The sequence below is a fragment of the Filicampus tigris genome, chromosome 6 (genome assembly GCF_054856515.1).
Source record: "Filicampus tigris isolate MCC_2025a chromosome 6, RoL_Ftig_1.0, whole genome shotgun sequence".
NCBI classification, from domain to species: Eukaryota; Metazoa; Chordata; class Actinopteri; order Syngnathiformes; family Syngnathidae; genus Filicampus; species Filicampus tigris.
In genome coordinates, this window is record NC_141222.1 from 15,783,544 (window position 1) to 15,796,943 (window position 13,400).

The 13,400-nt window shown below is 44.7% G+C and overlaps 1 protein-coding gene across 4 annotated transcripts in view; it reads left to right on the plus strand.

Annotated features, from left to right (window-relative positions):
* doc2g (double C2-like domains, gamma) overlaps nt 1–13,400 on the plus strand; it is a 48,491-nt gene that overhangs the window by 11,925 nt on the left and 23,166 nt on the right. For all 4 annotated transcript variants that reach the window (XR_015087248.1, XM_086034254.1, XM_086034256.1 and 1 more), the window contains 4 exons: nt 79–466; nt 858–937; nt 1,305–1,379; nt 9,343–9,452. Coding sequence is in view for 3 of the 4 variants with exons in the window: in XM_086034254.1 (XP_085890380.1) it covers nt 79–466; nt 858–937; nt 1,305–1,379; nt 9,343–9,452 (653 nt within the window). In the remaining variant the exon portion in view is untranslated. The remainder of the gene's footprint in view (nt 1–78; nt 467–857; nt 938–1,304; nt 1,380–9,342; nt 9,453–13,400) is intronic.

The window sequence follows — 13,400 nt, forward strand, 5'->3', positions numbered from 1 at the left end:
TTTGTTTGTCCCCCCCCCCGAGGGCCGAGCCTCGAGTTCCTGTTTACTCACTTGTCTTCTTTCCCTCTTTAATTCCAGTCCCGTTCAGCAGCCCACATGAGCGTCTCCAAACCACCGCCGCCTCCTTCCGCCTCCCACCTCGCCATCCCTCCTTCCTCTACTTCCACGCCCTCTTCATCCGCCTCCTCCCCCTTGGCCCCGCCCCCTCCCTCGCCCGTCAAGATTTCTATGCAGGAGCACTTTGCCATCAATGTGTGCCCGGGCCCCATCCTCCCTATCCCGCAGATCTCTGACTTCTTCCCACGTTTCCACGACTACCCCTGCACGCCGCCACCTCCGCGGGAGAAGAAAATCCTGAAGGAGGAGACTTTCAACGGGGAGATGGGCGGAGGCTTCAAAGATGGCGAGAGGCGGGGGGATAACAATGGGGAGAGGGAGGAAGTAGCTGACTCCGATGATGACGACAGTGAGTGTCTTAAGAGTTTGTGTCGATGTTTGTTCATTTATATGGAAATTAAAAAGCATTGCAGCAGAAAAAGAACACCGCTAGCTCTGAAACTTGATAATGAAGAGTCATCTTTTTCTACTCAAGACGAGTTTTTCCTCCGGAGAAAACAACATGCGCTCACAGCGTATTTTGGAGAAAAACGGTTTCCCAACAAATTATGTCTCACTATAGGTCCCTGCAGTACAAAGCTGCGATAGTTGGATTTTCTTTCTGCTCTTTTCCCCAAACTGCAAGCTACAAGATGGGTCAATTCTTATTTATCAGCTTCATGTTTTGTGACTCAGAACTTTTGAGTGTGTCTGCGTGGCTGAGTCCCGCCAGTAATTGGTGTCGTCTTTGTTGTTTCCAGCCTATTTGGGGACGTTGGAGTTCACCCTGCTCTTTGATCAAGAGAATAACTGTCTTCATTGCACCATTCACAAGGCAAAGGTAACTTAAACTTTGATGTCTTCTAGACCTCCTCACTAAACAGTATCCCCCGCCCCACTAAAAAAAAACCCAAAAACGTAATGCTCCATAGCTACAGAACAAGGACACCAGTCTCACAAATTGTAAACTGTCACATGACATTAATTATGTAAATCCCTTTGAATGAGTCCCTAGAGGACAGCACAATTGAGTCGAGGGGAGTCAGAAACTGTGGCACGGAATAGAAACACCCAGCAGCACTATTGTGATGTTTGCTGTCTTTTCTGACCCTGTTGTTTGTGCGTAATGTTTGAGGGCATGATGACGATGACGTCACATCCAACACTTCAGTACAGCACAGTGTCTTTGTGTGTGTGTGTTTTCACAGGGACTGAAAGCCATGGACTCCAATGGGCTGGCTGATCCATATGTCAAGCTTCATCTTCTTCCTGGGGCTAGCAAGGTCACTGCTCCAAGCTCACCTCGGTGGCTATTAACATAACATACTACACGGCGCGTGGTTGCACATTACACAAACAAAAAACATGTCACAAGCGTGTTTGCTGATTTTACAAATCTGTTCCATCTTTCTTGTCAAAAGGTGAAAACGTTTTGTGTCACATGGCAGCGGGCTAATTTAGCGCGTCGACTCGAGCCGCCAAGCGGCTCTTTCTTATTGCGCCTTGTTCAATCCGCCGCTTTATCGAGCACAAACATGTTCTGCTCGGCTGCACTGCTCTTGTTTTGTCTCCGGCTCAAGCTGGTGGGAAGATAAGGTATGGCACAACTTGCAGCCTCGTGCTTTTGGAAACCTGTTGTAGGCCATTTCAGCTCAAGGTGGATTTGAAGTGAGGCAGTGATAAGAGAGGTAGGGCATGCTGAGCCACGATAGGTCAAATGAGGCAACTCTGGTGAGAGGTAGAGTGCCAACCATCACGAGGTCCGGGGCATCTTTGTCCTCCAGTCCTCTCCTGGGTCTACTCCCGCATTGTTCTTCGTCTTGCCGCTCGCTATCACGTCTGTGTCTCACCATAATCACTGTGACCTTCTTTGACCTTGAAATACCAACTCAGAGAAGCGAGGAGGGAAAAGGAGGAAACGGGGCGAGTAAGAGAAGGGGTGTGAGGTGGCGAGGGGGGGGGGCATAAAGGGAGGGCAGCAGCAGGTGGTTGTCATGGAAACAGGGATGATTGTTACACGGCTCACGTCAACAGGCGGGTGTTGATCGGGGTAGAGCGGTGGGTGGGCGGGATCCGGAGAATGCGTCAATGAGGAGGTAAGTACCCATGGCCCGTCATTAGTTAAACATCCACCAGACGGGAGCCACGTCACTTGACAAGTGAGAGCGCACACACGCCGAAGTGAGTATGACGGACACTCTCGCCTACTCATGCCTGCGTTCCGTCAATGCAAGTGAAGGATGGAGTTTAGCGGGAACGGTGGTGCACGTTCCTCCTCACAGTTTATTTCGTCATTCGGCATACGTTGTGAAAGCTAACGAAGCATCCCCTCAAGTATGTGGTCACAGAAGGATTCACGTGAAGACCACATTAAGTTAATTCAGAGATTCTGAGATTTTGATTGTAAATGCATTATGCATTTTGAAAACAATTGCTGAAAATGTGAAAAAGACAACTAGTGAATTCTAGGGATATGTTCCTGATTTTTTTGGAGCTATGGTTAAAACAGCTGGCCAGTGACATTGTTGGACGACCAGCATGACGTCCCTTTCTGCCGCTATATAAGAACTTGATTTAACTTGCTGATGAAGTGACGAAATATGTTCGGCATGATTACTAATAGCCCAGCTTTTAATGGTTAACGTTAGGTTATGCTAGCTAGCTAATACATATTCCTAAATTATCCACTTTATTCATGAGGGCTCTCATGGAGAAACGATTGCGTGCGCAACTTCCTGTAAGACATCAGAAGTAGAACTTTGGTATTTGTGACAGTAGGTGTCGTTGTACTGAGCAGTTTATTTGAACGCTACATTAGCAGGGAGCAGGACTGAAATAGTTTCTCTTCTAAGCTGCAACAACTAGCATTCCTACATTGTTGAAGTCTGTAACTATGATCGAAAGTGGACTCGTGCAAACAGTTACCATGTAAACAAAATGCCGGGTTCGGTTCAAACTGGAAGTCACGCACGTAATTCACACAAAGGCTTATGAGACGAAGGAGTAAGGTGGAACCTTTCTGCTGCAGACTTGAGAGGAAGGATGCTGATTCTGAAGTAGGTCAGTGTTTCCTGGCTCAGAATTGGATTCTGGATGTGCTGGCGTAAACTTGTTGGGATGTGAAGAGAAAATAAAGTTGCTAGACAAAGTAGCATCCTTTTTTCAGGTCGTAGTAGTCGTTTTTGCGGGATGTGGTTTCAAGAGCATTCGGTGGACACCTACAGCGTTTGAGCTTCATTTTATTTACTTGGTGATTTTCATCAATATTTCAAATTTGGTAGGTTTGTTTGTCAAGACATTCTTATCTGTGTTGTGTCAAATTCAGAAGACATTTATTATGAGCCACGTTCCCGCCGGTCAGTACAGTTCATCTCGCCGCGCTACATGATGATGAGATTTGATTCACGCAAAACCATTTTTTTCTTTTTCAACCCACTTTCACATCCAGAAATCCTATTGACAATGTGTCAAAACTCAGCCAACCCTTCTATATGCACATCTCTAGGAAAGAGTAATCGAAGGAGAAAAGTGCAATTAGTAGACGATGGATGCAGGCAAACAGCTGGAGGAAACTGAAGACAAATGTAAATGGACAGATGGAGGATGAAGATAAACCATTCAGAAACAAAGTTTTAAAAGACAGCTGATGATAAAGGCACTGCGAGAGGGAACTTGTGTGCGTAGCAAGAAGTGGTGATACGGACTCTGAAACAATAAACTAAAGACGGGAAAAAGACCTCTAGGGCTGGACCATACAGTTGAAAAATGTATCACGATACAAGTATTTCATATCAGTCAATATCAATATATAGTATTTATATATCTATATCTATAATGTATATCTATCTATGTCTGTCTGTCTGTCTGTCTAGCTTTAGATTATATTATTATTATATTATTATTCTAATTACATTATATTTTAATTATATTAGAACTATATTATAATGATATTATATTAATTATATTAATATTAATATGTATATTTATATTAGTCTTCAAAATAAGGACCCGGACAAAAAAGGCAGAATTTGGGTCTTTTTATTTTAAAATATATACTATATAAATATTTTACCTTTAACACGGTGTCAATACAAGTATGAAAAAAGTCAAATTAACAATTTAAAGATTAAATAAACGTCTTGTTAAACAATGTGCTTAGTAGGACTTGGTGAATCACGATGAACGTATCTCATATCGAAAATGATTCCGTTTTTTTTAACCTCTTCAAAATAAGAAATACAATTACATTCGGTCGGGTTTTGCTTCCTGATTTATTATTTTTAATCGATAGTAAACTGAACGCAATTTCTATTGAAATTGATCACGTGTCTACCGCTATATACAGTATATTGCTATTGAATGATCACCCAGCCCTAAGCATGACTTATGTGACCTGTATTTCTTTTCACTTTTCAACAAAAAGGATGAATAATGATGGGGCAGCAATGAGGGAATGTGGGTCCCTTGTCCGTGGATGTGGGGACAAAAAGAGACAAAGACAAAGAAGTGGAGAGGAGGGAGCTTCGGGTCCTTAGGCTCTCCCAGCAGACTGACTAAGAGGACGAGGGCATGAAAGATGGGGTGTTTATCTTTGGAGTCGCAGACATGAGCAGGAGAAAGTGATGGAAGAGCATTCTTTCTTTTTGTAGCAGCTGCAGAGAATGGTCACATACATAGGCCAAGCAATTCTGGGACATGAGTATTACCCTGTACAACACCTCTGATGAAATATGAGGCACTATTGTACTGTCTGAACTGTATTGATGCATACCGTTTAGAAATTGATTTATTTAGTGTTGTTCCAACAAGCACAGGGCAGCAACTTGGACTTAAGCCTTTACAGTTTTTCTTTCTGAGAACATTGACAGGATTAGAAACTAGAGTTGTCACGATGCCACAGTTGCGACTTCCCTTCAGACAATAATTGCTTAAAGTACCTCAGTACCGATACTGAAACAATACCACAGCAAAACAAAAACATCAGTAAAAGCACTGGACTCATATGACAAAACAAGGAACTTCAGATTCTTTCTATTTTTATTCATTCAAAATCATATTGGGCAGTGGAGTATATCAAATTATATTATCCACCCATCCATCAATTGTCTTCTGCTTATCTGGGGTCAGTCGCCGGGGGCAGGAGCTTTAGCAGTCCTCACTTCTCTCTCCCCAGCCAATTCGTTCGGCTCTTCTGAAAGAATCCCAAGGCGTTCCCCGGCCAGCCGGAAAATATATAATCTTTCCAGCCTGTCCTGGGTCGTCCCTGTAGCCTCCTTCCAGTGACATATGCCCAGAACATCTCACCAGGGATACTAACCAGATGCCCAAGCCACCTCATCTGGCTCCTCTCAATGTGGAAGAGCAGCAGCTTCTCACCTTATCTCTAAGGAAGAACCTAGACACCGTGTGGAGGAAACTGATTTTTGCCACTTGTATCCATATATCTTGCTAACTAACTCTTTGCTCACCAGGAATAAAACCAAAAAATATGGCTAGAGAGAGCACTGACAGCACTGAAGGGGTGTTTTGAATGCACTGACTGGTCACTGTTCTGAGTAGCTGCCACTGTCGACCATATTACGGACATTGAGGAATATGCGGGGACTGTATCTCCGTACATCTCTAAATGTCAGGAAGATGTCCCTTCCCTAAGGAGCATCACAGTCAGGGCAAACGAGAAACAGTGAATGACGTCTGGAAAGTGATGCCTGGTTTAAGTCTGGTGACATCGATGCCCTCAGAAAAGCCAGAGCTAGGTTGAATAGGCCATCCCACATGCTAAAAGGGCCGTTGGACAGAGGATGCAGGAGCACTTTCAGGGTTATTGGGATACCAGGGGAATGTGGCAAGGAATAAAATAAAATAAAAATAAATTTAAAAAAGCAGTAGCCTCATGGACAGGAAGGTGCTGGGTAAGACTGTTAACAAAATGAGAGGACGCAATGACTCCCCATTTATGCAATATCATGTTAGAGTTTGATTTACTGTTTTTATTTATGATACATGTGGGTTGTTTTTAGTCCGTTTTCAAAATCTTTTTTTTATTTTGTGCTGTACACTCAACATGTTCTGTGACAGCATCCGCTATGTTTTTACTGAATTACCACGACAGACCAATGCAGCATCGTCATCACTGCAGAAGCTACCTTCCCCAAGTCCACACAGCACACAGGTTGGGCAAACTCCCATGCACCCTGCCGAGTTTGTAGAGCTGGTCCTCCAATTTCCGCGTCCGGAATGAAAATCCTAACCAGATGCCCAAGCCACCTCATCCTCAATCTGGGATTCGACTTTTCGTTGGACCCTCCTCTCCAGCACCCCCAAAATAGACCTTACCAGGGGAGGGTCAGGAGTGTGATCCTCTTGCAGTTGGAACACATCCTCCAGTCCCCCTTGTAAAAAAGATGAGCCACCACCCTGCCAATCCAGAGGCATAGACCCCGGTGTTTCAGAGGTGTGTCAACCAGGACAACCCCACGACATGCATCCTTTAGGAACTCCAGGCAGATTTCATGCACCCCCAGGCCCCTGTCACTGAAAATCTTTCTAACCACCTTGGTGACCTCAACGCCAGAGATTGAAGAGCCCTCCTCAGAGTTCTCTGATGCTGCTTACTCATAGGAAGGCATGTCGGTGGAATCAAAGAGGTCTTCAAAGAATTCGAATCAGTGTAGAGGTCAGCATCCCCACTACAGTGTTGATGGGGACACATTCTGTAGGTGCAGGCGAGGCCACTCGCCGCTCACCAAATTGCCCCACCTGCAGGCTTGTCTCCAGTGGGGAGTCCCAGTGACCCCCGTCTGGGGAAAACGCTGACCTAAATTGTTTCTCTTTATAGTGGCTTATTATGGACTTTATCATTTATTGTTGTAATGCACTGCGTAGTGACTCAAGGCGGCCGTGACATAACACTGAATTATGGCGCTTTAACGCTGGTACTGACACTGCTACACATTGGTATACTCTAGTATAACCACCGTGCCGCCGCCAATATACATATTTGTTGTAAAATTGTAACAAAAAGGGAACTCCCAGGGTCATCAGCATGTCTTCAAAAGTTAAATGAAAACTTAAACAAGTTTCTACAGTAAATAAAGTTCTCCAAAATGACAGAAATGTTAAAATTTCTCATGACAGAAATGTTAGAATTTCTCTTACCTTTGTTTTGATTTCAGACAAAATCAAAAGGTGCAGAGTGGTCCCAGAGTCAGTAGAATATCTTATAAAGTTAGCTGAAAATTTAAAGAAATAGTTCCTTGAAGTTAACTCAGTTTTGATTTATTGTCAGCCATCAGATTTAAAAAAAAAAAAAAAAAGGCAGATACCTATATTCGTCAAAATGCCGAATTTCAGCGCCGATAATCAGTCCGGTCGATAATCTGCCTATCCTTATTTTTTAGACACTGAACTAGCATGTTCTTAACATTTGTCATGATTTTCAACACAGTGGCGCTTCGATTTATGCATTTGATTGGTTCTTGAATGGGTCATTGAGTCAAGGATTGCACTGTTACATATGAGGAGAGTAAACTTTTTGAAAGTCAAATATACCAAATATAAACCAAAGACAGCCGTAACTGATTAGGGTCAAATTGCAAACGGTGAAGGTGAAGAAAATCCTTTTGAATGAATCATCCTCATTATGATAAGCAAAGCCAAGATTTCTACAAATACGTTGGTGTTACATAATTAGCAGAGCTGGGCACTTGACCCTTTTTTGCAGATCCAGCCGCATTCCTCCACCCTTGACCTGGGTACCCTTCTGGCCTCGACCCCCCGCCCTTATTCATGAAAATTATCACCCCCTTCCACGTTCTGCCCCCCGCCCCCCAAATAAACAAAACAAAAAAAGTGCACAACGCTGCCGCGCGAGAGATGCTAACGGAAGAGGTTTATTTAAAGACCATTACCTGGCTAATTTACTATTCAAACCTGCTGTGGACACGCTTCAAACATGCTCAAACGCTCCACTGGTACTTACCCTGCTGCGTGTGCTTACTTCCATTGCGAGCCCTGGGGTTGGTTTTGTCGTATTGTATGATTATTTGGGTCCAACAGACGACAAATCTGCAAGCATTCAGCAAGTTACGTATTTATTTTCCACACTTCCCCTCCTTCCCGCTTCCAAAAGACAGCGACAACAATGGATATCGTGCCTACTACAACCATAAGGGGACCGAGATGACTAAACGATGCATTTAATTTTATTGCGAAAACCATCTAGAAGATGGCGGCTAAGGGGGGACGTGGGTGAGTAGCTTCTTTACTCACACATACGTGACATAACACCCACGCCGCTGCCAAACTAGTTTGCTTTGCAGCAGCAACGAGCTGCATGGTGCATCCTCTCCTCTGGGGGAAATTGTATGTCATCGCAACATGTGACATAATGGGCCGATCAGAGCAGCAACAATTCCTGATGTGTGCATGGCATGTGTTGCAGACCTGTCGGCAACAGCACAATGCGTCCGTCATGTGAATCAATGCGGCAGTTGTCGCTCTCGCCATTGCGGGAGTAGAAAGAAGCCTAAAAAAAGCCTTTCACCGAGTAGGCTGAGAGGAAATTTGGCCGCCTCGCGGGTACGACACACGCACGAGGGCTGATTAGTGGGCCGGACTAAAATCCACTTCCGGCCATGCTTAGTCCAGCCCTTTTTTTTAAATGTGTCAGGCCCCACCCCCCGCCCCCAAAATGGGCATCCGGCCGGGCCGGAGGGTCCGACCAGTCCGATGATGATTAGTGAGTTGGAAATAGCAGAATTAGTCCCTGAAAACATATTTTTCCGTGTTATTGACATAAACTCCATAGTGAAATCCTCAGCAGGATGAAAACATCCCGAAGGCAACCGTAGGAAATGAGGCAGCAAGCGAGGAGATGGGGCAGCCATTAGGAGACTGCATTCAATTCACTTCCCGGAAAGCTTTAAATTTTCATTCTGATTGTGTTGCACACTTTAAACGTCTGCTGCATTTGAAACCGGTGTCGATGCTCTGCCTCATTACATTGCGAGGGAGACAGATGGACAGGTGAGGAGAGGGAGTCCTCGTGGCCTCTCACGCTCGCTCAACAGATGTCCGAGATCTCCTCAGGGGCTGAGATAAATTATTCCCTTGAGGTCATTTTTTTTTCAATCCCTTGTCCTTCTTTTTCTCTGATCTGATGAATTTGCTACCTAGCCCTTTACACATTGATCTCATCCCCTTCACATGAATGCCGTTCACATTATATTGTACTTCCGTCTCCAGGCAAACAAACTTCGCACAAAGACTCTGAAGAACACACTAAACCCAGTGTGGAATGAGACACTGGTGTATCATGGAATCACAGCGGCTGACATGACCACCAAAACGCTCAGGTAGGCTCTCAGCTTGAAATGTATTTTGCTTGCAATTGGCGGTGTTAGCCAGGCGGAGAAGTGACCATTTTCATGCAGGGGGGGGGGGGGGGGGGGGGTGAGATTCCCTACAAACTGCCAGCAGCCTGGTGCGCTTTCCTCTGGGCTTTTCCCATCTAATTTACTATTGCAGCCAACTGCCCCTCTTGCTGCCACTCCCCAGGTGTCGGCTGTGCGGAGAGTGGCTGAGGTCAAACGTTGCCATCTTGACCCAAAAACTGAAAATACACTTTTGTTGTCCTGTAAGCTGATTTAGAGACTTTGTGGCAGGCAGCGTATACGCTGTGTGCAATGAGTGTCTCTGTGGATTCGTAATAGTGTTGGGTGACTTTGTTTATCCTGAGGAAATACAAGCACGCACGCAGACACACTCAGTACATTTATCTCCCCTGAACACACAAATGCAGCCACTCAGGTGTGTGTGTCCTCCTATGTGTATTTCAAGGGCAACTGGTGGAAGGACTGCACGTATGACTCCTCTTCTGGATCGACACAAAATACAACACACCTTGAAGCTCAACTCCCACAGACAAAGGCGCAATTTATTCGGCTTCCACAAATGAATCACCGCACATGCACGCACACGCACACACACAGACAGCAGCAGCGTGAGCAGAGATCCCTCAAACTAGAGAAAGCCCATCTGACCTCTAGCCAAGGACACAGACACAAACAGCATGGTGGTGCTGGCTAGCCAAAGAGAGGAGGAGGAGGAGCATGGCCGCTGTCATGCGAGGGGTGAGGAGAGAGAGGGGCGCTTCCAGAGATGAACGAAGTGAGCAGGGCGGGGTGGGGTGCAGTGTGACTGATCGTAAGTGGCAGACATGGGCTTGTAGAAGAACAAACTTAGAATGCTAAGACGGAGGAAGATTACAGGGTCAATGGAGAGAATGTGACTCGGAGAGCTAGTGGGATTGACGTAAGTGAGGAGTTAGGGGCATATTCTCGTGTTCGTGCTGAAGTCATTTCCTTGCGTAACTTGGAAATTTGTGCGGAACCCCAAAGAGGCGTGATTTGTCTGAGGGTGACCCTAATTTACAGGTCGTTGAGTTTTCATGAAACATGTATATTCCATCAGGATCCATTTTGAAAATATGTCACGTTTTGATTGTGAAATAAACTAGCGGCATGGAAGTCATCAGTGGTGTGTGTGGCTCATCTACAAGCTTCTTTGATGGAGTGTGTGTGTGTTTTGTATTCATCACAACTACCCAGGGCTCAGGTAACGACCAATCACGGCTGACCGGTTTTCTGAAGCTGAGCCGTGATTGGTCGTTACCTGAGCCCTGGGCAGTTGTGATCTCATTTTCAGTCGACAGAAGTGACAAAAATGGCAGCTCCCAGAGATGGCTAAAAAGGGATAGATTTCGCTGCTTAACTCACATTCCACAAATGCAATATTGATCGGAATGCCATGTTTCAACTAGTGGGCCTGCTAGGAACATATTCTTGAAAAAAAATTGTTTGGGTTGACTTGCTCTTTAAGAGATGGTGCAAATAGAGAGTTGACCAGGTTTGGCAAGCAACACAGTGCGCGCGCACCTCAAATACAAGGAAAAACATCTCTAATTTACGACTCATTATTACGATGACTTTGTTTGTGATTGGCGCTTCAACTCCAAGTTCCATCAGCATGTGGAAATGCTCCTCACAGGTGAAGACGCCATCGAGCTAAACTGTATAGAATGTGCCATGTAGACGACCAAACGATCTTTCGGCTTTATGAGATCGTGAACACGTTAAACCGCTTAACGGTCTAATATCGTCATATCGCCCACCCCTAACGTTATCCGTATGACCCTGTTTAGATCGGGATATTCCAATTGATCGCAATTGCCACGTATACGGGAGTAGGCTAAGTCTGTCCGCTCACACACCTAAAGGGGTTATCCCAAATGTTTCTGAAACCGTAATTTTGACCTCAACCCTAATATTGACCGCATGTAAACGTAGAAGCTCTGCCGTAAGTGAATGGGGAGCCAACAAACAGTGAGAAGCAGACCGCAAATGAGTTAATGAAAAAGCTCAGAGGTGAGCGACAAGACAGAGATAAGAGATAGAGAGAAGAGAGATGTCTCGTAAAAATTTCTCTCGTTGTGTTTGTATGCCAGCACCACACCTCAGCCAATAAATGGAGTTTGTCCTCATTATAGCACGCAAAGCAAAGCAGTGTTAGGGAACAGCAAAACAGAGGGTCATCCCCAGAGAGATGTTTACTCACTGGCTTGTGCCCCGCTACATTCTACCTGGCTGCTGTCTGCTGAGTGTGTGACGAGGAGACGCTGTGCTGTTTGATCTGCACGCTCCATGAGCCAAACACTCTCCAAGGACCGTGCCGGTGGTGTAGACCCTCCAGTCATTAATGAGTCTAGCTGGGTAAAACTGCAAAGAGACCAAACCCAATTCAACCACGGATTTCACCAGTCACCAAATTACGTCAAAATGTGACATCAAGACCTCCAAAAGCTAAAGTAGTTGCCTATCATATTCTCACTGTCTGAAGTCCACCATTTTCATGAGATTCTCCATTTTCTCATACCAGCTTTTAGGGTTAAAACTCGACTTGTTTTATAATCCCATTAACAGGTATCTCTACTGAAAAACTCGATTTGTTTTATAATCCCATTAACAGGTATCTCTACTGACTGCCAGATGTGTCCTTCCGCTAAAGATCACACTACCATTCACTTCATTTTACAGACTGCTCAAGGCAAGAACTCATCACTGTTCCTGGCAATTGTCTCAAGCATACGTGTGTTTTAATTAAGGATCACAAAGCAGACAACAAAAACTGAATACTGCCTTGCAGGTCCGCATAGTGGTGGGCAGATGAAGCCTTCTGAGCCCCTGACGCTTTCCATCCAAATGGTTCACAGAAAGGCTTAGCTTGTGAGGCTTTATGTGCACACAAACCTCCCTAGTGGCCAAATCCTTGATTGTCATTTGAACTGTGTGATGGCTTTTTTTACAATCTAACAACAGTGTCTGCATGAAAATAATAATTAGAGTCTTAACAACAAATTAGGTCTTATGGACTGAGATTTATTTAGGATTTATGTTTGATGTTATTGTACAAAATGAGAATTGGCCAAGTTCAACTAATACAATATTTTCCTCATCTGTACATTAATGTCAACCACTTCTCAGGACAGCCAGACTTTATACAGTACGTCATCAATTATGTTATTTCCCGAAAATGAATCACGTCCGAATACGCGCTTCAGAAATTCCCTCCTGGAGTGCTCGACACACCCTTCGAAGCCTCGGCACGTTTTGACCCATCACTCGGGGCGCAGCAGCAGACTCTATTCACCAACAATCACCAAGGAAAATGAAAGACAAGGAAATCAAATGAACAGCAATACAAGCCATAAACATAACAGAAACAAGTGAGGCTGAATGAGTTGGGTGTTTAAATTAGCCACCAAGGGGCAGTAGAGTACACAAGATACACAAGTAAATTTGAAAAGTAAATTAATGTCTTCAAAGTTGACCTTTTTATAATTCAAAGGGACATTCTATGAAAAATGGCTTATTTTTAATGTTTCGCAAATTGTTTCGCAGTTGTGTCTGGAGGAGTGCCTGTCCAGCCAAGTGTGAAATTAAACAACCAAGTAAATCTTAAATTATCTGGTAAATTCTGAAAATGAGTCTGTAAGCAAGCAATCATGCACTTCTGCCCAGGTGTTCCAAAACATTGGGCATAATTAACATATAATGCAGCGCCCCCGCCCATCACACCCCCCCCCCCCCCCCCACAACACCGTGCATGTCAGCCTGACATGATCAACCATACTGGTTGAACTTCCAGAGTGAAAGAAATGACGATTCATTTACCCATCAATTTCCAATACGTGTTATCCCCATTTGAAGCACGCGTAAGATGGAGCCTCTCCCACCTGAGTTTGG